The 24595-nt window shown below is 44.3% G+C and overlaps 1 protein-coding gene across 1 annotated transcript; it reads right to left on the bottom strand.

Annotated features, from left to right (window-relative positions):
- Positions 1-9030: 9030 nt before the first annotated feature.
- LOC116980159 (interleukin-12 subunit alpha-like) lies at positions 9031-18972 on the bottom strand. Its single transcript, XM_033032268.1, has 6 exons — positions 18869-18972; positions 18361-18521; positions 16338-16439; positions 16185-16235; positions 15980-16084; positions 9031-9422 (listed from the first exon to the last, which is right to left on the bottom strand). Exons 1-6 carry the CDS (start codon positions 18888-18890, stop codon positions 9246-9248), a joined length of 618 nt encoding a protein of 205 aa, XP_032888159.1. The 5' UTR covers positions 18891-18972; the 3' UTR covers positions 9031-9245.
- Positions 18973-24595: the final 5623 nt, after the last annotated feature.

Raw genomic sequence — 24595 nt, 5'->3', positions numbered from 1 at the left:
TACCAAAAATAATCCCTCCCCAGTCACTGCCAGTGAGCATTTGCAAATATCAGCCTATCACAGCAATAATCCCCGATAAATGAATGGGTAGACTGTTAAGCTGTTAAACTGTGCTTGATGATCAAGCATTTACAAAGTCTGGAATGCATTAAAAAAAGGTCCCCATGCTTTCTGAAACTTTCTATTTGAATGTTGAAGTGAGTACCTGGTTTTCTCGAGCTTTAGGCAGGACATAATATCTGTCAGCCATTGTGTATAAGTGGACGGGGTAGGTTCCGTCCACCTGAGCAGGATTGTTCACCGAGCCAGAAGAGAAGCAAATGATATAGTGCGGTGTTTATCTGTAGTTAATCTAACCTCCTCACCAGTGACCCCAAAAAGAGCGATTAGAGGCTTTGGTTCCAATTTGATGTTTAACACCGGAGATAATGTATGAAAGAACTCTAGCCAGAACTTGTTAAGGCTGGGGCATGACCAATACATATGGATAAGAGAGGCTTCAGAAATTTTACATTTAACACAGAATGGACTAACCTCAGGGTAAAAAGTAGATAATTTGGCTTTTGAGATATGGGCCCTATGTTCCACTTTGAATTGAATCAGACAGTGACGAGCACATAGAGAGGTGGAATTAACCAGTTTAAGAATGGAACTCCATGTATCTTCTGAGAGAGAGGGGCCCAAGTCTTCCTCCCATGCTGCCTTGAGCTTGTCCACCTTAGGTCCAACATCCTGCCATATAAAGCTGAGACAGATCTATTCTCAGATGGGTTTAAAGAAAGAACTGTATCAACAAGGGTTGTGTCTGTTGGTATAGAAGAGCTGGGCAGTTTATAGAACACATAATGTCTTGTTTGCAAGTATCGGAAAAAATCTGACTTTGGAAGATTGAATTTGTTGCTTAATTGTTCAAATGATGCTACAGTGTTACCCATAAGCACGTCATTGAAGCGCACAATGCCCTTCCTATGCCATTCTTTAAAGCCAGGGTCCTGTTGATGGTTTAAAAAGGTGGTTTGATGCAATAGGGCTCAGTAGAGAAAAGTTATGCAACCCAAAACATTTCCTGAATTGAACCCATAGCCTCAAATATTTGAAGAACATCTTGAATTGACTAAGTTAGAGGAAAATGTTTCAGCTGACAAAGATATCAGTAAACAGAAAACAATGATAAAGCTGATTGCAGATGAACTAGAAGGAACATAATTTTGTTTTAAATGCAGTTGTGATGACCCAGAAAGTGGTTGAAAGGTGATGGAAGAAGATACTGAGGTAACTTTAAAAAATAAGTTAGATAAATGTTTGAAGGATATTTCCCCCCCCCCCCCCCCCCCCAGCTCTGTAGTGATGGTCAGGCAACAGGATAATTGAATGGCTCTTTCAAAGATCCAATATTTGGTAAAGTTGATGGGTAGAATCCCCTATCCACGCTGCATTATTTCATTATCCTATAATTCCACAGGTTTATTGCACTCTCCATTTAAATGTGATGTAATCTGTGCAGCCAATATGCTGTGTAAATAATAATAATAATAATAATAATAAATTTTATTTAATGGGCGCCTTTCAGACAGCTCAAGGACACCTTACATAGTAATCGGAATAAAAACATATAATCGGAATATAACAAGTAATAAAGACATCACAGAGACACAAATTAAAAACAGAATTCAATCCAAAAACAGAAAATCAAAAACACAGTGTGAAGAATAGAGCTGATCATGTTGGCTGTGATGTTTGGTGGACTGTGTGGGGTGGGAGAATTGTCCCTAGGATAGTGTTAATGTGTGAGGATCGCTGGTCGGGACAGACCCAGTGGGCCGGAGGGCCTGGTTCCGTGCTGCATCTCTAAACTAAACTAAATCTAAGCTATTAGTTTCACTGCCATTTCTTTTGCAAAATATTCAAGCGAATTTCGTGTTCGTTTTCTAGGTCTGCTAGAACTTGAGAGTCTTCAATTTAGTCAAAGTCAAAGTCAAAGTAAACTTTATTGTCAATTCAAATAATGCAACAAGTAGTTACACAGAGGATTGAAATTGCGTTTCCCCATACTCCAAATGTGCAAGTAATATTTATAACACAGACAGACTATATACCAATAAAGATAGACAATGGACATTTACATTATATAAAATATACACAGTGTGCCAGAGTGTAGTAACATTTTGAGGTAGTTATTAAGGTGCAATAATAAAAGGTGCAATATAGAAAAGCGCAAATAGCATCCTGCAGACATTGAGTTAAAGTTAATTTGACAGTCAGTTGGTCTTTGTTTGTGTAATGTTCATGGAATTTTCTTGAGTGTGTTGAGTAGTCTGATGGCCTGAGGGAAAAAGCTGTTTTTGAATCTGGTGGTTTTGCTCCGCATGCTGCGGTAGCGCTTACCGGATAGAAACATAGAAACATAGAAATTAGGTGCAGGAGTAGGCCATTCGGCCCTTCGAGCCTGCACCGCCATTCAATATGATCATGGCTGATCATCCAACTCAGTAACCCGTACCTGCCTTCTCTCCATACCCTCTGATCCCCTTAGCCACAAGGGGCCACATCTAACTCCCTCTTAAATATAGCCAATGAACTGGCCTCGACTACCCTCTGTGGCAGAGAGTTCCAGAGATTCACCACTCTCTGTGTGAAAAAAGTTCTTCTCATCTCGGTTTTAAAAGATTTCCCCCTTATCCTTAAGCTGTGACCCCTTGTCCTGGACTTCCCCAACATCGGGAGCAATCTTCCTGCATCTAGCCTGTCCAACCCCTTAAGAATTTTGTAAGTTTCTATAAGATCCCCTCTCAATCTCCTAAATTCTAGAGAGTATAAACCAAGTCTATCCAGTCTTTCTTCATAAGACAGTCCTGACATCCCAGGAATCAGTCTGGTGAACCTTCTCTGCACTCCCTCTATGGCAATAATGTCCTTCCTCAGATTTGGAGACCAAAACTGTACGCAATACTCCAGGTGTGGTCTCACCAAGACCCTGTACAACTGCAGTAGAACCTCCCTGCTCCTATACTCAAATCCTTTTGCTATGATTGGTAGGAGAGTGAACAGTTTGTGTGCTGGGTGGGTGGTGTCTTTGATGATATTGGTTGCTCTCTTGCGACAGCGAGATGGGTATAAGTCCTGGATTGCTGGTTGGGGTGATCTGGTGATCTTCTCCGCTGTCCTCACCACTCTCTGTAGGGCCTTCTGGTCAGCAGCAGAGCAACTGCCATACCAGGCTGAGAGACTGCTGGTAACAATGCTCTCAATGGCACCCCTGTAAAAAGTGGTGAGGTCAGAAGGGGGGAGGTCGGCTCTCCTCATCCGTCGAAGGAAGTGGAGGCGTTGCTGTGCTTTCTTGACTAGGGAGATGGTGTTGGTGGACCATGTCTGATCATCTGTGATGTGGACTCCAGGAACTTGGTGCTTTTCACAGACTCCACTGCACTGCCATTGATGGTGAGTGGGGTGTGTGCTGTCTGTTTCTTCCTGAAGTCCACAGTTATTTATTTTATTTTATTGACATTGAGTTGAAGGTTATTGATGTCACACCAGTTGATGAGTTGTTGTACCTCCTCTCTGTAGGCTGAGTCGTCATCGTGGCTGATGAGACCCACCACTGTTGTGTCATCTGCGAACTTGATGATGTGGTTCGAATTATGTTTGGCACAATAGTCATGTGTCATCAGCGTGAACAACAGAGGGCTCAGCACACATCCCCGTGGGACCCCGGTGTTCATGATGGTGGTCTCTGATGAGTTTTTGCCAACTCTTACTGTCTGTGGTCTGTCGGTGAGGAAGTCAAGAAACCAGTTGCATAGTGGGGTGCTGATGCCTATTTCGCCGAGTTTATTCACCAGGTGTTGGGGGATGACTGTGTTGAAGGCGGAGCTGAAGTCGATGAACAGCATCCGCACGTAACTGTTATTGTTTTCCAGATGAGCCAGGCTTAGGTGGAGTGCTGTTGCTATGGCATCATCAGTGGAACGGTTGGGACGGTATGCAAACTGGAATGGGTCAAGTGTAGAGGGGAGACTGGATGTTATGTGGGCCTTGACCAACCTTTCAAAGCACTTCATCATGATGGACGTGAGTGCTATGGGCCGGTAGTCGTTCAGTGTTGAGGCTGGGGATTTCTTGGGTAGCGGTATGATGGTGGTGGCTTTGAAGCATGCTGGTATGATGGCTTGGCTCAGAGAGGTGTTGTAGATGTCCGTGAGAACATCTGTGAGTTGGTCAGCACAGTCTCTGAGCACACGCCCCGGTATGTTGTCAGGACCTGCAGCTTTTCTGGGGTTCACCTTGAGTAGGGTCCTCCGCACATCAGCTGGGTCCAGGTGAAGTGTTTCATGGTCTGGGCAGGGAGGGGCTTTTGTTGGTGTGGTGGTGTTGTCCTCCTCAAACCGGTTGAAGAAAGTGTTAAGTGTGTTGAGGAAGTCTGTGTTGTCCTCGCACGCCTGTAGCCGGTGACAGACTGGATGCCTTGCCACAGGCGCTTGGGGTCCTTAGTGCCTGTGAAGTGTGCTTGAATTTTCTGTCCATAGACACGCTTGGCTGTTCCCACGCCCCGGTTCAAGTTGGCCCTAGCAGTACTAAGGGCGTCTTTGTCCCCGGACTTGAAAGCAGCATTCCGTGCTCTCAGGAGCTCACGTACCGCCCTGGTGAACCAGGGTTTGTTGTTGGCCCTCGTGGTGAAGTTTTTGATGACGGTCACATCTTCCATGCATTTGAATATATATCCAGTCACAGATTCAGTGTATTCCGTCAAGTTGACATGATGGTTGGTGGTGGCAGCCTCCCTAAAAACGGTCCAATCTGTGCAGTCGAAACAGTCTTTGAGAGCTGAGGTGGCTCCCTCTGGCCATGCTCTGATCTGCTTCACAGACGGCTTGTTCCTGGTCAATAGAGGTCTGTAAGCTGGAATTAGCATACAGAGAGGTGGTCTGAGTTCCCCAGGTGGGGATGGGGAGCAGCTCTGAATGCCTGTCTGATGTTGGTGTAGACTTGGTCGAGTATGTTATTTCCCCTGGTTGCAAAGTTCACATGTTTGTAATAATGTGGTAGTACTGTCTTCAGTTTGGCCTGATTGAAATCGCCAGCGATTATGTAGACAGAGTCCGGGTTAGAGTTCTGCATTGAGCTGATAGACTGATACAATGTACAGTGCGTCCTTTGTGTTCGCACTGGGTGGAATGTACACAGCTGTGATGTTGATGGCTGTGAATTCCCTTGGCATGTAGAATGGTCGGCATTTAATTGTCAGAAATTCTATATCCTCAGAACAGTGGCTTGACACAGTTCCGGCGTTTGTACACCAGTTGTTATTGATGAAAATGCATATACCACCCCCCCGAGATTTACCGCTGAGAGCATGACTCCTGTCCGCCCGGAATGTCGTTAGTCCGTCCAGCTGAATGGCGTTGTCCGAAACGGAGTTGTTGAGCCACGTCTCTGTGAGGATGATGGCGTTGCAGTCTCTGACCTTTCTTTGTGTAGTTAAATCCAGTCTAAGGTAGTCCATTTTGTTTTCCAGCGAAGGAACGTTGGATAGCAGAATAGAAGGAAGTGCAGGTCTGTAAGGGTTAGCTTTTAGCCTGGCGCTGATACCCGCTCGGCTGCCCCGCTTGCTAGGTCTAGCACACCGCTTGCGCCGCAAGCTAGGTCTCACACGCCGCATGCACCGCCTCCAGTGTCGACCTGTGATGGGAGGAGAGTCCGCTGCCTTGCAGGCCCCTGGGTCTTGCCGGTGTAGGATGCCTAGCTCGCAGTGCCTCGGGTTCCAAAGCCAGTGTAACTCCAGAAAGGTTTTCGGAAAAGTCGAAGTTTCTTAGTCCAAGTAGTGTAGTTCTGTTATAGACTACTCTCGCACAAGACTGTGACGTTACAGACAACATATTAAACATAAAACGCACATTGCTATCGGGAGCTGGAGTAGCCGCTGCCGTACAGGGCGCCGCCATCTTAAGCCAATAGAAGTCTTTAATGCTTTACTCAATGCTGGCAGCAGGACAACTCAAAATGGCTGCACCCACACCCACTGTCTACAGACAGGATAAACTATATACAACGGGTTCTCTGTGCATCTGCCAATCTATTCCTGTTTAAGTTAACCGTGCTGTTAGCATTTACCATTGTGAAATGTTTCATTAATATTTCCCATTGAATTCTGCTGCTGCCTGTCACTGTGTAGTTGTGCGGACCAACCATTACATAGGCCTATAGTGTGAATATATAAACTATTCTTGTCTTGCATCATGCCAGGAAGCTGGACCCAGCCCTCAATGCTTCCTGCAGACTTGTCACAGGTTGTCTCAAGCCAACAAGTACTGACTTGAACACCTGCATAAATGCCCTCACCTGGTAAACCAATGCACAGCTACCGATCTCGCGGCAGATAATGAAGATGCTGTGAAGTGCATTCAGCTCTGAATGAACAATATTTAATCTTGTGATGTGGACTCGATAAGATCTTGAATGTAAAGCACTTTTTTGCAGGCACTTTTCTTGCTTTTGAATATTAAAATGCATCAGAGTGAAAACCACAACAGTTTAATGTAAAATCGCCCAAGGATATAAATGTATTTGATAGTTATGTATGAAGAAAATTGTTTCTTAAATATGAATCAGCTTTACATATGAGCAGACGGGTTTATGCACTCTCAATGTAAATATGATGTAATCTGTGCAGACAATATGCTGTGTAAACAGAGCCGTTCATGTTGGCCTGAATTTTTGCAAAAGAAATGGCAGTGAAACTAATGGTTTAGATTTAGTGTAGTTTAGAGATACAGCACGGAACCAGGCCCTTCGGCCCACTAGGTCTGTGCCGACCAGCGATCCTCGCACATTAACACTATCCTACGGACAATTTTTACGTTTACCAATTAACCTACAAACCTGTACGTCTTTGGAATGTGGGAGGAAACTGAAGATCTCGGAGAAAACCCATGCAGGTCATGGGGAGAACGTACAAACTCCGTACAGAAAACACCCGTAGTCGGGATCGAACCCGGGTCCCCGGCGCTCCATTCGCTGTAAGACAGCAACTCTACCGCTGCGCCACCGTGACTGCCCATCAATTGTCATGATTTTTCTGTGAATCCAATAACAATCTTAGGACATCAGAAGAATTACGGCAACATGCAGGGATAGGCTATAAATGCCTGCTCTTGACTGAGAAAACAACATTTCAGACAGGCATGTTTAAATACGGAAATCCTGAAGTTGTTTCATAGAAACATAGAAACATAGAAATTAGGTGCAGGAGTAGGCCATTCGGCCCTTCGAGCCTGCACCGCCATTCAATATGATCATGGCTGATCATCCAACTCAGTATCCCGTACCTGCCTTCTCTCCATACCCTCTGATCCCCTTAGCCACAAGGGCCACATCTAACTCCCTCTTAAATATAGCCAATGAACTGGCCTCGACTACCCTCTGTGGCAGGGAGTTCCAGAGATTCACCACTCTCTGTTTGAAAAAAGTTCTTCTCATCTCGGTTTTAAAGGATTTCCCCCTTATCCTTAAGCTGTGACCCCTTGTCCTGGACTTCCCCAACATCGGGAGCAATCTTCCTGCATCTAGCCTGTCCAACCCCTTAAGAATTTTGTAAGTTTCTATAAGATCCCCTCTCAATCTCCTAAATTCTAGAGAGTATAAACCAAGTCTATCCAGTCTTTCTTCATAAGACAGTCCTGACATCCCAGGAATCAGTCTGGTGAACCTTCTCTGCACTCCCTCTATGGCAATAATGTGATTCCTCAGATTTGGAGACCAAAACTGTACGCAATACTCCAGGTGTGGTCTCACCAAGACCCTGTACAACTGCAGTAGAACCTCCCTGCTCCTATACTCAAATCCTTTTGCTATGAAAGCTAACATACCATTCGCTTTCTTCACTGCCTGCTGCACCTGCATGCCCACTTTCAATGACTGGTGTACCATGACACCCAGGTCTCGCTGCATCTCCCCTTTTCCTAGTCAGCCACCATTTAGATAATAGTCTGCTTTCCTGTTTTTGCCACCAAAATGGATAACCTCACATTTATCCACATTATACTGCATCTGCCAAACATTTGCCCACTCACCCAGCCTATCCAAGTCACCTTGCAGTCTCCTAGCATCCTCCTCACAGCTAACACTGCCCCCCAGCTTAGTGTCATCCGCAAACTTGGAGATATTGCCTTCAATTCCCTCATCCAGATCATTAATATATATTGTAAATAGCTGGGGTCCCAGCACTGAGCCTTGCGGTACCCCACTAGTCACTGCCTGCCATTGTGAAAAGGACCCATTTACTCCTCCCATTTCCAGGATTTGTCAAGATTGCAGACTGCATTCCAAAGTTGAGATGCTGTTTTTAAATGTTGGGATAGTCCCTGCCTCCTCTGGCTGCTTGTTCCATACACCCACCACCCTTTGTGTGAAAAAGTTACCCCTCGGATTCATGTTAAATCTTTTCCCCGTTCACCTTAAATGTACCTACATGATGCACCTACATCATACCTACAAAGTATGCTTCCCGAGAAAAATTCTCTTGGCATTTTGTTCAAGTTAACCGTGCTGTTAGCATTTACCATTGTGAAAATGTTTCATTAATATTTCCGATTGAATTCTGCTGCTGCCTGTCACTGTGTAGTTGTGCGGACCAACCATTACAAAGGCCTATAGTGTGAATTTATGAACCATTCCTGTCTTGCATCATGCCAGGAAGCTGGACCCAGCCCTCAATGCTTCCTGCAGACTTGTCATAGGTTGTCTCAAGCCAACAAGTACTGACTTGAACACCTGCATAAATGCCCTCACCTGGTAAACCAATGCACAGCTGCCGATCTCGCTGCCGATAATGAAAATGCTGAGAAGTGCGTTCAGCTCTGAATGAACAATATTTAATTTTGTGATGTGGACTCGATAAGATCTTGAATGTAAAGCACTTTTTTTGCAGGCATTTTTCTTGCTTTTAAATATTAAAATGCATCAGAGTGAAAACCACAACACTTTAATGTAAAATCGCCCAAGGATGGACATTTATTTGACAGTTACGTATGAAGAAAATAGTTTCTTAAATATGAATCATCTTTACATGTTAGCAGACCCAGTGGTCGCCAATATAATATAACAGTTATCCCACATAAACAGATAAATAATAAATAAATATTTAAATAAATTAATTGTTCCAATGGGAGTGTCAAGGCAAATATTTGATATAAATAGTGCAAATAAAAAGTTGAGGAAACACAGTTGGCCAGAACGTATACTTTTCACAGCTACTTTTCAGCTTGGCTAAGATAGCTCATCACTCTGTTGATTGTGATGGTACGTAATTTGAAGGACTGGAGTATTTTGCACAAAGCCATCCTCTGGGGAAAGTTGATGACTCTCTCTTCATCTGTTGAACCACCCTCAGTATAAACATCTTCATGGGTCAGATCAGAATTCAGGGCCTATGAAAAAAGAAATGACAATAATTAGGAATCAGACTTTGGGTCATAAATAGTTAATTGCTTGAGAGTAGATTAGCATATTTATGTAAACTGAAATTAAATCTGCAATGAAAATTAGTTGGTTTTCCTTTTGGCAAAACAAATAGGTGGAAGGCGACAAAATTCCGGATATAAATATTGATTTCTTGTTGTGTACATCTTTAATTAAACAGAACCTGCCGGAGGACAAGTGTGTCGCAAAGAAGAGAAAACAAGGGAGGATTGTTAAAGAAGGTGATTCAGAGAAAGTAGAAATGCAACTGAGAAATGTAATGGGAAATTTAAAGAAAGGATATATTGTTACAAATAGGAGGATAAAAAAACAGGATTAAGCAGTAACGGTAGATTGGATGGGATTACAGTAAAGATTTGAATTGATAAAACAAACAATATTCTATAGGTACACAAAAATGCTGGAGAAACTCAGCGGGTGCAGCAGCATCTAGATGCTGCTGCACCCGCTGAGTTTCTCCAGCATTTTTGTGTACCTTCGATTTTCCAGCATCTGCAGTTCCTTCTTCAACAATATTCTAGAGGTCATCGGCAAAGATACAAAAAAAAAATCAAAATCTCCTGAGCAAAAAATAGAAAATGAAGGAAACATTCAGAAGTTGGTCAGCAAATGTGGGAAGAGGAACAGTATTACTGTTTCAAATCAAAGGCCCTTTATCAGAACTGGAAAAATGTTCTCTCTCCTCTAGTTCTGACAAAGGATCTTTGATTTGAAATTTCAAATCGGTTTCTCTTTCCACAGTGTTTAAGAAGGAACTGCAAATGCTGGAAAATTGAAGGTACACAAAAATGCTGGAGAAACTCAGCGGGTGCAGCAGCATCTATGGAGCGAAGGAGATAGGCAACGTTTCGGGCCGAAACGTCTGAAGAACGGTTTCGGCCCGAAACGTTGCCCATCTCCTTCGCTCCATAGATGCTGAGTTTCTCCAGCATTTTTGTCTACCTTCTCTTTCCACAGTTGTTGCTTGACCTGTTCCATGTTTCCAGCATTCTCTATTTTTTTGTTTCTGATTTTTCAGTATCTGCAGTTTTTGGATAGAAACATAGAAACTAGGTGCAGGAGTAGGCCATTCGGCCCTTCGTGCCTGCACCGCCATTCAATATGATCATCGCTGATCATCCAACTCAGTATCCTGTACCTGCCTTCTCTCCATACCCCCTGATCCCTTTAGCCACAAGGGCCACATCTAACTCCCTCTTAAATATAGCCAATGAACTGACCTCAACTACCTTCTGTGGCAGAGAATTCCAGAGATTCACCACTCTCTGTGTGAAAAATGTTTTCCTCATCTCGGTCCTAAAAGATTTCCCCCTTATCCTTAAACTGTGACCCCTTGTTCTGGACTTCCCCAACGTCGGGAATAATCTTCCTGCATCTAGCCTGTCCAACCCCTTAAGAAATTTGTAAGTTTCTATAAGATCCCTCCTCAATCTTCTAAATTCTAGCGAGTACAAACCAAGTTTATCCATTCTTTCTTCATATGAAAATCCTGACATCCCAGGAATCAGTCTGGTGAACCTTCTCTGTACTCCCTCTATGGCAAGAATGTCCTTCCTCAGATTAGGAGACCAAAATTGTGCGCAGGGTCTCACCAGGACCCTGTACAACTGCAGTAGAACCTCCCTGCTCCTATACTCAAATCCTTTTGTTATGAATGCTAACATAATATTCGCCTTCTTCACTGCCTGCCGCACCTGCATGCCTACTTTTAATGAATGGTGTACCATGACACCCAGATCTCTTTGCATCTCCCCTTTCTTAATCGGCCACCATTCAGAAATAAAGTCTACTTTCCTGTTTTTGCCACCAAAATGGATAACCTCACATTTATCCACATTATACTGCATCTGCTATGCATTAGCCCACTCACCCAGCCTATCCAAGTCACCTTGCAGCCTTCTAGCATCCTCCTCACAGCTAACACTGCCCCCCAGCTTCGTGTCATCCGCAAATTTGGAGATGTTGCATTCAATTCCCTCGTCCAAATCATTAATATATATCGTAAATAGCTGGGGCCCCAGCACTGAGCTTTGCGGTACCCCACTAGTCACTGCCTGCCATTGTGAAAAGGACCCGTTTACTCCTACTCTTTGCTTCCTGTCTGCCAGCCAGTTCTCTATCCACATCAATACTGAACCCCCAATACCGTGTGCTTTAAGTTTGTATACTAATCTCTTATGTGGAACCTTGTTGAAAGCCTTCTGAAAGTCCAGATATAACACATCCACTGGTTCTCCCTTATCCACTCTACTAGTTACATCCTCAAAAAATTCTATAAGATTCGTCAGACATGATTTACCTTTCATAAATCCATGCTGGCTTTGTCCAATGATTTCACCACTTTCCAAATGTGCTGCTATCCCATCTTTAATAACTGACTCTAGCAGTTTCCCCACTACCGATGTTAGACTAACTGGTCTGTAATTCCCCGTTTTCTCTCACCCTCCCTTTTTAAAAAGTGGGGTTACATTAGCTACCCTCCAATCCTCAGGAACTACTCCAGAATCTAAAGAGTTTTGAAAAATTATCACTAATGCATCCACTATTTCTGGAGCTACTTCCTTAAGTACTCTGGGATGCAGCCTATCTGGCCCTGGGGATTTATTGGCCTTTAATCCATTCAATTTACCTAACACTACTTCCCGGTTAACCTGGATTTCACTCAGTTCCTCCATCTCATTTGACCCCCGGTCCCCTGCTATTTCCGGCAGATTATTTATGTCTTCCTTAGTGAAGACAGAACCAAAGTAGTTATTCAATTGGTCTGCCATGTCCTTGTTCCCCATGATCAATTCACCTGTTTGACTGCAAGGGGCCTACATTTGTTTTAACTAATCTTTTTCTCTTCACATATCTATAAAAGCTTTTGCAGTCAGTTTTTATGTTCCCTGCAAGTTTTCTTTCATAATCTATTTTCCCTTTCCTAATTAAGCCCTTTGTCCTCCTCTGCTGGACTCTGAATTTCTCCCAGTTCTCTGGTAGGCTGCTTTTTCTGGCTAATTTGTACGCTTCATCTTTTGTTTTGATACTATCCCTGATTTCCCTTGTTATCCACGGATGCACTACCTTCCCTGTTTTATTTTTTTGCCAAACTGGGATGAACAATTGTTGTAGTTCATCCATGCAGTCTTTAAATGCCTTCCATTGCATATCCACCATCAACCCATTAAGAATCAATTGCCAGTCTATCTTGGCCAATTCACATCTCATACCCTCAAAGTTACCTTTCTTTAAGTTCAGGACCCTTGTTTCTGAATTAACAATGTCACTCTCCATCCTAATGAAGAACTCAACCATATTATGTTCACTCTTGCCCAAGGGGCCACGCACAACAAGACTGCTAACTAACCCTTCCTCATTACTCAATACCCAGTCTAAAATAGCCTGCTCTCTCGTTGGTTCCTCTACATGTTGGTTTAGATAACTATCCCGCATACATTCCAAGAAATCCTCTTCCTCAGCACCCCTGCCAATTTGATTCACCCAATCTATATGTAGATTGAAGTCACCCATTATAACTGTTTTAACTCCTTTAACTGTTTTAATTTGCTGTGTCCTTACTTGTACACTGGAATCATACTGCTCATCTGCTGGAGTAATATGTTGATTTTAGACTTTAGAGTTACAGTGCAGAATCAGGCCCTTCGGCCCAATGATACCACACCAACCAGCGATCACACTAGGGACAATGTACAATTTTATCAAAGCCAATTAACCTACAAAACCTGTACATCTTATAGAAACGTACAAAATTCTTAAGGGGTTGGACAAGCGAGATGCAGGAAGATTATTCCTGATGTTGGGGAAGTCCAGAACAGGGGGTCACAGTTTAAGGATAAGGGAGAAGTATTTTAGGACCGAGATGAGAAAATCATTTTTTACACAGTGAGTGGTGAATCTGTGGAATTCTCTGCCACAGAAGTTAGTTGAGGCCAGTTCATTGGCTATATTTAAGAGGGAGTTAGATGTGGCCCTTGTGGCTAAAGGGATCAGGGGGTATGGAGAGAAGGCAGGTACAGGATACTGAGTTGGATGATCAGCCATGATCATATCGAATGGCGGTACAGGCTCAAAGGGCCGAATGGCCTACTCCTGCACCTATTTTCTATGTTTCTATTTTTGGAGTGTGGGAGGAAACCGGAGCTCTCGGAGAAAACCCATGCGGTCACAGAGAGAACATATAAACTCCATACAGACAGCACCCATAGTCAGGATCGAACCCGGGTCTCTGGCATTGTAAGGCAGTTACTCTACCACTGCACCACTCTGTTGCTCCTTGCTGCTTCCCTGGGCAAATAATGACCAGTAAACAAGCCGTCAAACATTCCCTGGGCAATAATTCAGTAAACATGCCGTTAATACTTCCATCAATATGAAGTTAACGAATGTAACAAATCACAGGTACTGGACTTTGTAGGGAAGCAATTTCCCACAAGGTGCTAGCCCATGTAGTTTGAGTCTTGACATGGATTGATTATGTGAGATCCTATGCTCAAGTTCAGAGGAATGCAAGGAAGGTGACATTATCTGCAGGATGGTGATGAAAGGATTCCCCAGACATTGGAATGTAGGTGGCTAAAGGCAGACAATTCTGAGGTGAAATAAGCAGAAGCCGAAGGAAGACTGAACGTAAAGGAACAGTTATCAGCGTGGAGGTAGTTGCAAAGCTGGATTTCCGATGTTGCGAGGCATAAAAAAATCTAGGTTTCAAAGTGGATAATGCAGCAATGTCAGACACAATGTGCCAGAGTAGCTCAGCCAGCCATGCAGTATCTCTGGAGAACAAGGATACCTGACATTTCGGGTCGGGACCCTACTGCAGACTCGACCCGTTCAGAACTAACATTACAATGTTGGCAGCTTTCCATTCCTTGGTGCCTGTCCTATAACTAGAGAGGTTTGAAAAAAACCTCAACAATATTTGGAGGGTCTCAACCCGAAACGTCGCCCATTTCTTCTCACCAGAGATGCTGCCTATCCCGCTGACTTGCTCCAGCTTTTGTGTCTATCAACAATATTTTCCCTTGCTTCTCCATTATCAGGGATGCTAAAGTCTTCTCTAATACTTCTGTGAGGGTACAGACTTTGATGGATGAAGATGATTGTGTTGTTCTTAATATATGTTGAGGACATTTCATTTTTCCAACACCGAATGCCAAAGCAGTAGTTGGTGCGAAATGTATTTGTTTCGAGATAGGATGCTTGGGTGATGCTGGTGTTAAGATGTTATATGCGGACACATATTTGCTAGGATATGAGAGGCATTTAAGAGGCTTTTGGATATAGGCACATGGGTATGCAGTGAATGAAGGAATTTGGATCACATGCAAGCAGAGGAGATTTAATTTAGCATCATATTCTGCACCCATTGTGGGCTGAAGGGCCTGTTCCTGTACTGTACTGTTCTATGGATGCCTTGCCATTGAATGATGATGGCATATAAAGTGTGGGACAAAGGTAATTCCTGGAGCATTTCTACAGCCTGTGGAAACAGTACAGTTTGGAATGGGAATAGAAGCCATTAGTGGGGACATGTCAACAATAGTAAAATGAGTAACTGCAGAAACAAATGCAGAGCAATGTGTTGGTGATGCCGGGTATAAGAGATAGTATAAATCTCAGAGCGCTTCATTCATGTAGAAACAAGAAACTGCAGGTGCAGATTCACACAAAAAACCCCAAAGTGCTGGAGTAACTCGGTAGGTCGGTATTTTAGAATAAAGGGGAGGCCATTTAAGACTGAGGCGAGAAAATACTTTTTCACCCAGAGAGTTGTGAATTTATGGAATTCCCTGCCACAGAGGGCAGTGGAGGCCAAGTCACTGGATGGATTTAAGAGAGAGTCAGAGCTCTAGGGGCTAGTTGAGTCGAGGGATATGGGGAGAAGGCAGGTACGGGTTATTGATAGATCACAATGAATGGCGGTGCTGGCTCAAAGGGCCGAATGGCCTCCTCTTGCACCTATTTTCTATGTTTCTATGTCAGGCAGCATCTCTAGAGAACATGTAGAGGTGATGTTTCGGGTCCGGATCCGCCTTCAGTGTTTCCTTTAAGTTAGAGGCAGGTACCAGATTTCGTCAGGAAGTGCGGGTGGTGGGGGTGCGGATGTTGGAGTCATCGATGCTTTGAGCCGTCTTGAAGAGTGATGCTGGATAAGGAGCAAGGGAGTGCGGGTTTGTTTTCTTTGGAAAGACAGATTGGCTGAATAAAGGGAGCTATTAACGACGTCTGTGACTTGTTCGACTGTAACCAGGAATGGGGCTTGAGCAGTGACGCTGGAGCTCGTGTACGAGTTATGCCTTGCAACATGCCGATGCACCAGAATAAATACCATCATTTTTCCTTCACTTAAACATGGATCCCGCCCTGTACTTCAGGGAATCCACCAAAATAAAGGCTGGATTTTCCGGGGGGGCATGTAGTTTTCTCCCTCCGCGGAGTTTCAGCGTTCACTCATTTATTTTAAAGACACATAACTTTAGTTTGAGTAGAATTGCACGCTTACCTTTAGGAGACTGGCTATGCCCTTGCGCACGTTATTGGTGACTTGCGTGAAGTTCTGTAGTTTACCCTCGTAAATCTGCAGATCCGCGGTAATATTTTGGTAGCACTGTGGATAAAAAACCAATATACACGGTGTGATGCCGGACGCAAATTAAATTCAGCGACTGAACTGCGAGTTGGGTGAATTAAAATCTGCTTTGACCTACCTGGCTGGAGCGGAGGCAGTTCTGCGGGCTTTCTTTGATCCTGACCAATTCCTGCAGATTCACGGAGAAAAAAACACGTTTGGAATGGTTTGACCAAGGGGAGGGGGGAACAAAAATGTTCTCTAATGTCACAACGCGCTTGCTTTATTTTACCTGCTCCGGGGAACAAGCCAGGACGGTGTTGGTCTTATTCGCCGTGATATCTTCCAACATTATGTCAGTGTCGCTGCAGTTAAACCCATCAGTCACGTCCGGCTAGTAAAGAACAACAGCAGATATTAACATCAGCAGATATTAAAAGTGAATGAACTGCAGATGCTGGTTCAAACCGAAGATCGACACTGGACAGAAGGAACTGGTGACGTTTCGGGTCGAGTCTGAAGAAGGGTCTCGACCCGAAACCAAAGGTCCACCAGAATCCACTGTGCGAGATAAATTCCACGTGTTTTCTCGGTGTGATCGAATAAGCCACGGATAAAACAGAAGAGGATATAGGCACAAAAGCGGGAATTAAGAAAACTGATAGATGAATGAGTGACCTAGCCTTCTTCTGGTCACCTTTTCTCGGTAATGATTTTTAAAATACTCTTTAGAAAAAAAATGACACAAAGTGCTGGAGTAACTCAACAGGTCAGGCAGCATCTCTGGGCAACATGGGTAGGTGTCGTTTTGAGTCGGGATCCTTCATGCTATCTGACCTGATGCTATCTCAAGCACATAGTGTCCTTTTCTGTATTTATCAGCATCTGCAGTTTCTTGTTTGTACATTTATGCAATATAGATTTTCTACATTTCGAACCAACCCCCGGGGTGGAAGATTGCAACCTTCACGTGGTCCGCCCTGTTTTGACTAATGCAACCAACTCCACGTGCACAAACGGAAGATCAAATAGAACAAGTTGTCCAACAACTTTAGGCTGTGCACGCCACACGAAAGAAAACGAAGAACCAACCTCCCTTCCATTGACTCCATTACATCATGCTGCCTCGGCAAGGCCACCAGCGTAATTAAGTTTCATCTTGGCCACTCTCTTCCATCTCTCATCAGGCAAGAGGCATAGAAGTGTGCAAACGCACCTCTTCAGATTCACCACCCCCTCTCCGGGCACTTTTCCTTGCAACCGCAGGAAATGCTACACTTGTCACTTTGCCTCCCCCCCCCATTGACTCCATTCAAGGACCCAAGCAGTCTTTCCAGGTGCGGCAGAGGTCCACCTGCAACTCCTCCAACTTCATCTATTGTATCCGCTGCTCTAGATGTCAGCAGCTCTACATCGGTGAGACCAAACGTAGGCTTGGCGATCGCTTCGCCCAACACCTCCGCTCGGTCCGCATTAACCAACCTGATCTCCCGGTGGCTCAGCACTTCAACTCCCCCTCCCATTCCGAATCCGACCTTTCTGTCCTGGGCCTCCTCCATGGCTGGAGTGAGCACCACCTTAAATTGGAGGAGCAGCCCCTCATATGTCGCTTGGGCAGTTTACACCCCAGCGGTATGATCATTGACCTCTAATTTCAGGTAGTCCCTACTTTCTCCTCCCCTTCTCAGCTCTCCCTCAGCCCACTGTCCCCACCTCTTCCTTTCTTATTCCCGCCCCCCCCCCCCCCCCCCCCCCCCCCACCCTCACATCAGTCTGAAGAAGGGTCTCGATCCTAAACGGCGCCCATTTCCTTCGCTCCACAGATGCTGCCTCACCCGCTGGGTCTCTCCAGCATTTTTGTCTATCTTCAGATTCAGTGACAGTTTCCTCTCCGCTATTACCAGACAACTGAACCATCCTACTACAACCAGAGACCGTCCTGAGCTAATATCTACCTCGCTGGAGACCCTCAGACTATATTTGATCGGATTTTATTGGACTTTATCTTGCACTAAACGTTATTCAGGTTAAGACCCTTTATCATGTATCTGTACACTGTGGATGGCCCGATTGTAATTGTACAGTCTTTCCGCTGAAGATAGACACGGCGCTGGAGTAACTCAGCGGGACAGGCAGCATCTATGGAGAGGATTAGGTGAGGTTTCGGATCGAGACCCTTCTTCAGACTGGAGACTGGTTAGCACGCAACAAAAAAGCTTTTTACTTTACCTCGGTACACGTGACAATAAACTAAATTTAAACACAAAACTCGCAGCTTGAACCGCGCACTTTGCAAGAAGTTATGAATGACTTACATGGACCAGACACTCCTTCACCTCTTCAAGTAGGTGTCTAGAGATAGTCAGGCATTTCCCCACATCTATGCTATGCTGTCGTTCAATCGGACTCCCGACGGAGAAGCAGAAGAGATGAAGGATGGCCAGGATTGCAACTTTCCATTGCTTGGGAGCCAAACCTGAAATTAAAATCAATTCAAAGTTCTGGGCCGTTTAAATCGCTCTCCTCACATTTTTTCCCTCTAATTTTGTTTTAGTTTAGAGACACAGCGTGGAAGCAGGCCATTCGCGTCCGCGCCGACCACCGATCACCACCCACTCTAGGGACAATTTATAATTTTATAATGGGTGACTTTTCGGGTCGAGACCCTTCTTCAGGCAAGGCGCTGTACCGCTGCGCCACTATAATACACACATCGAGGTGCAATCGAGTTTTGTAACGCTGGATACAGATTTTCTAATGATACTTTTTAAAAAATGTTGAAATAAAATTAACATAACATATTCTCAACATATCCGAACTAACCGGCGGCGACTGGTCGGCTCATCGCGATGTTCAGCGAACGAGAGAAGTTGATACAACTTGGAAGTTCAACGGCACTGTGTGACTGAGGCTAAGGATGCCACTCATTGCACTCACTACACACTTTATAGGCAGTGCGGGGGGATCTCCCCTCCCACCCACTCCCGGCATTTTCAAGGTGGATTGATGAATCTGTATGATGAACTTGTAGCCGGCGAAAACACGTGTGGAAATGCACTTACTCCTGCACGCCTTGTCATCTTTCGTTCTGTTCTGTGTGTTGTTTTTCGCTTTCGCTCCACCTCCCCTTTTTATTTCTGCCTCCACCGTTCTTCAGTTTCCATTCAGTTCTACTCTTTCCGTTCCCCTTGGCCCTCGCTTCGCCGCCGGGTCAATTCCCACATTCCGCTCCATTTGCCTGGTCCTTATTTCAGGGAAACGGCAGGAAAACTCCGCCGAAGTTTCGCGCAGTGGGCGGCAGCGAGAGAAAGATTCACGGGGAGAGGACATGAGTTTTCAAAGTCACGCCACCCTGGAGAGGCACACACACACGCATCAGAACTCGCCGCACTTTCTAAGAAGACGCTCATAAAATGCCCGTTTCGAAGTTTCCTTTTAAATATGTGTCCATTTTCATTGGCGGCGCAAACGCACGTCCCCAAAAACGGCTTTGTGGTAAAGTTACAAGCGCTCATCAATGGGGAAATGGTCCTTCATTGACATTACCAGTTTCCTTCTGATGGTTGTCAAAGAAAAATACAGCAAATAATGGATTCCCCAAACCAACCCCACCGCCAAGAAACTAATATCTTTACAACAACTTGTTTATAATTTTAAAAAACCCCACCCATTCTAAACTACTTAATTCATTGAAGTTAGACACAAAATGTTGGAGTAACTCAGCGGGACAGGGAGCATCTCTGGAGAGAAGGAATGGGTGACGTTTCGGGACGAGATATTTATTCTGTCTGAAGAAGGGTCTTGACCCGAAACATCACCCATTCCTTCTCCCCAGAGATGCTGCCTGTCCCGCTGAGTTACTCCAGCCTTTTGTGTCTAACTTCGGGTTAAACCAGCTTGTGCAGTTCCTTCCTACATAGTTAATAAATTGAACATTTTTCGTTCTGAAAATCCCCCACCCAAGTCGTTGAACTAGTTTCAAAGCCGCCTTGTTGCTATCTTATTGTCTGTAACTCATTGTCACCTAGGCCACACCATGGCCCGTTCCCTTGATCATCTTTACTTTTGGCAAATCTTTCACTTACATTTTCTTGTTTTTTGGTAATTTTCGTCTTATTCTCCCTTATGTACATTATTATATATAATTTATTTTGTCACATGAGCAAAAAACATAAATTAACTCATTCGCCCCCAAATAATCTCATTCACCCTTGGGTGAGCCATTCACCATTTTAGGAAGCACTGCGTTATATCACCTGCTATATCTCTTGTTTCCCTTCCCCCCGACTTTCAGAGTGAAGAAGCGTCACGACCCGAACGTCGCCTATTCCTTTTCTCCATAGATGCCATCTGACCCACTGAGTTACTCCAACTTTTTGTGTCTGTCATCGGAAGTGCTGAATTATTTTGCTTTCCACAATGGGGAGAACACATTTGCCCTTCAGAGATGGGAGTACTCCTGAGTGGAAAGGTACAGCACCAAGACCATCAATTTATATCCCATGGATAGTTGTGTTTGTGTTGCGCCGGTATTTTACAACCAACCTTCTTCTTCTTCTTGAGAAGAGTCAAGTCAAGAGAGTTTATTGTCATGTGTCCCTGATAGAACAATGAAATTCTTGCTTTGCTTCAGCACAACAGAGCATAGTAGTCAACAGACAGCCTACCATGTCTATATATATGTTACGTATATATATTTATTGCTACGTATATATATTTATTGCCACGTATATATATTTATTGTTACGTATATATATATATTGCTCATTATTCTATGTTCACTCTTCTGGGGAGATGCTAACTGCATTTAGTTGTCTCTGTACTGTACACTGCACAATGACAATAAAGATTGAATCTGAATCTGAATCTGAATCTGAGTCATCTCTGGGTGCCCGCTCTACCACCCACCAAATGGAGCTCAGGGCCTGGCATACATTGACACAGAGGCAACAATCTGGCTGCTCAACACCTGGCTTGAGATCCAACTATTCCTTTGGTTTATGTTTCATTCGCAAGAAGAAGAAGAAGAAGAAGAAGAAGAAGAAGAAGAAGAAGAAGAAGAAGAAGAAGAAGAAGAAGATGAAGTTGTGCCAGTATTTTACACCCGATGATTCTAATAGGATGGTTATCGGACAATTAACACCGCATGTTCATTTGGATTTTTCAACTTTCAACATCTGTCATTTTAGTTTAGTTTATTGTCACATGTACCGAGGTAGACAATAATAGACAATAGGTGCAGGAGTAGGCCATTCGGCCCTTCAAGCCAGCACCGCCATTCAATGTGATCATGGCTGATCATCTCCAATCAGTACCCCATTCCTGCCTTCTCCCCATATCCCCTAATTCTGCTATTTCTAAGAGCCCTATCTAGCTCTCTCTTGGAAGCATCCAGAGAACCCGCCTCCACCGCCCTCTGAGGCAGTGAATTTCACAGACTCACCACTCACTGTGAGAAAAAGTGTTTCCTCGTCTCCGTTCTAAATGGCTTACTCCTTATTCTTAAACTGTGGTCCCTGGTTCTGGACTCCCCCAACATCGGGAACATGTTTCCTGCCTCTAGCGTGTCCAAGCCCTTAACAATCTTATATGTTTCAATGAGATACCCTCTCATCCTTCTAAACTCCAGAGTGTATAAGCCCAGCAGCTCCATTCTCTCAGCATATGACAGTCCCGCCATCCCGGGAATTAACCTTGTAAATCTACGCTGCACTCCCTCAATAGCAAGAATGTCCTTCCTCAAATTAGGGGACCAAAACTGTAGACAATACTCCAGGTGTGGTCTCACTAGGGCCCTGTACAACTGCAGAAGGACCTCTTTGCTCCTATATTCGATTCCTTTTGTAATAAAGGCCAACATGCCATTTGCTTTCTTCACTGCCTGCTGTACCTGCATGCTTACTTTCATAGACTGATGTACACGGACCCCCAGGTCCCATTGTACTTCCCCTTTCCCCAACTTGTATGATGAAAAGCTTTTGTTGCGTGCTAACCGGATAGCAGAAAGACAATACACAATTACAAATGAGCTATTCACAGTGTATTGATAAGAAATGTTGCTGTAGGAATAGAGATTTAAAAGAGTGGAGCAATTGTAATGCATGATTGCAGATCCACTTCTCTGACCAGCACACAAAGAATCACCTGGGATGTGCACCATCTTGGATGAAATCATCAGGAATTGAACCTCTTTCTTTAAAATTACTTATTTTTGTTTTATATTTGATTTAAGGACCCAGTTGGTTGCACTTTTACCTCTAATAAAAAATACATTGTTGGTGTATTGTTGGAAGTGCCAGAAGAACTGTTAAGTGGAAATCTGAAGGAGGGTCTGGACCCAAAACGTCATCTGTCCATTCCCTCCACAGATGTTTTCTGACCTGTCGAGTTGCTCCAGCACTGGAATGTGCTGCCAGGTCAGATGGTGGAGACAGATATGATTGTGGAGTTTAAGAGGCTTTCAATTAGGTTTGTGGACATGTAGGGAATGGGTGGATATGGATCATGTGCAGGTAGATGAGGTAAGTTTATCTTGGCATCATGTTCAGCATGTTCAGCCTTGTGAGCTGAAAGGCCTGTTCCTCTGCTGAATGTTCTTTGTTCTAGGTGATAGAGGTTACATATCTGGGAAATTCTCATTGTAGGCTAGGACATCTGCACTGCATTTTGTAGATGGTCTAGAGCTGTCGTGTGCTGATGTTGAAATAACATTTCCTTACCAGAGCTGATTGTGGTGCCAATGATGTGGGCTGATTTGTCATGAATGAAGATAACTTCCTTATTGTTGGAACAGCATTCATTCAGACAAGTGGACAGTAGTCTAGCAATCTTCCAACCTATACTTAGCAGATGCTGAAAAAGCATTGGATGTCATGACATTTGTCATGAAGCAGTATATCCAGCTCCTAGCCTCTTCTTGCAGCCCCAGTTTTACCAGCGGTATGAATATTGATTTCTCTATTTTCAAGTAACTCTTGCATTTCCTCTCTCTCTCTCTGTCCCTTCCCCATCCTAGTCATCCTGCTAGTTTTACGGTTCATATCCTCTCGTTGTCACCTCCTACAAACCAACAAGGGACCGTTGTGGGCTCTTTGGCGGTCGATGCCAGTTCTGATCTGTTCTGTGTCCTTTTATATCTTTTCCCTCTCCCCTGACTCTCAGTCTGAAGAAGGGTCTCGACCCAAAACGTCACCTATTCCTTTTCTCCAGAGACGCTACCTGACCCGCTGAGTTACTCCAGCACTTTGTGTCCATCTCCTCTGTTTTGATGTGGTGGGTTCTGAGGAATTGCTGATCAATGGTCATCCAGTGGTTGTTGAATGTGAAAAATGTTATCATTGAACGTCACGGGCATAAGGTTGGTAATTCTCTTATTGGGCAAGCATGCTCATTACATGGCACTTCCATGGCACAAATGTCTGCTGCCACTTATCAGGCCATGTCCGCATACACTTGAGACTTGGTGCATGGTCATGAATGTTGTTCATCAGGGTGCAATCATCACTAAAACACTCCTCTTCTGACCTTCTGGGAGAAGAAAAGTCCTTCGTGAAGATGGCTGTGCATTGGGCACTGCCTCAACATACAAAGTGCTGGAAAGATCATCAGGTCAGGCAGCATCTGTGGAGGGGAAATAGACAGATAACGTTTTGGGATATGAATCCTTATTCAGACTTTGTACTACTACTACTATCTACCTCTTTGATGACCCTCGGACGATCCATGATTGGACATGCTAGTTATACCTTCCACTAAATATTATTCTACTATCATGTATCCATGTACATTGTAAATGGATCGATTGTAGGCGTGTATTGTCTTTCTGCTGACTCGTTAGCATGCACCAATAAAGCTTTAAGCCGTACCTCGGTACACGTGACAATAAACTGAACTGAACTGTACCCTCAGTCTGAAGAAGGGTCCCGGCCCAAAACATTGTCTGTCCATTTCTCTCCACGGATGCTGCCTGACCCGCCGAGTTCCTCTAGCACTTTGTGTTTTGCTCACGATTCCAGCATCTGCAGTCTCTTGTGTCTGCCGTGGCACTATCCTGGGCCTGGACAATAATCGCAAATATTTTCCCTCGTGCAAATATAAAACTCCAAGCATTCGCCCTTGATGCCCATTATATTCAGCTTCATCAGGCCTCCTTGATACTACACTCGATCAAGGCTGGTCACTTTCACTCTTTGGCTTGACTTCTGGACTGTGATAAAATCTACAGCTGAGTGGACCTGGGCATTAGTGTGTGCGTGCCGAACTAATTAGTGAAAGGCCTGGATAGGGTGAATGTGGAGAGGGTGTTTCCACTAGTGGGAGAGACTCGGACTGGAGGCCACGGCCTCAGAATGAAAGGACATAAGGTCAGAAGGAATAAGAGTATTAGGTCATTCAGCCCATCAAGTCTACTCCGCCATTCAATCATGGCTGATCTATCTCTCCCTCCTAACCCCATTCTCCTGCCTTCCCCCCGTAACCTCTGACACCCGTACAAATCAAGAATCTATCTATCTCTGCCTTAAAAATATCCACTGAACTTTAGAAAGGAGA

Source organism: Amblyraja radiata, chromosome 13 (assembly GCF_010909765.2).
Source record: "Amblyraja radiata isolate CabotCenter1 chromosome 13, sAmbRad1.1.pri, whole genome shotgun sequence".
In the NCBI taxonomy this organism is placed as follows: Eukaryota; Metazoa; Chordata; class Chondrichthyes; order Rajiformes; family Rajidae; genus Amblyraja; species Amblyraja radiata.
Note: the sequence above shows the minus strand (reverse complement) of the source record. Positions and strands in the feature narration are given on the sequence as shown.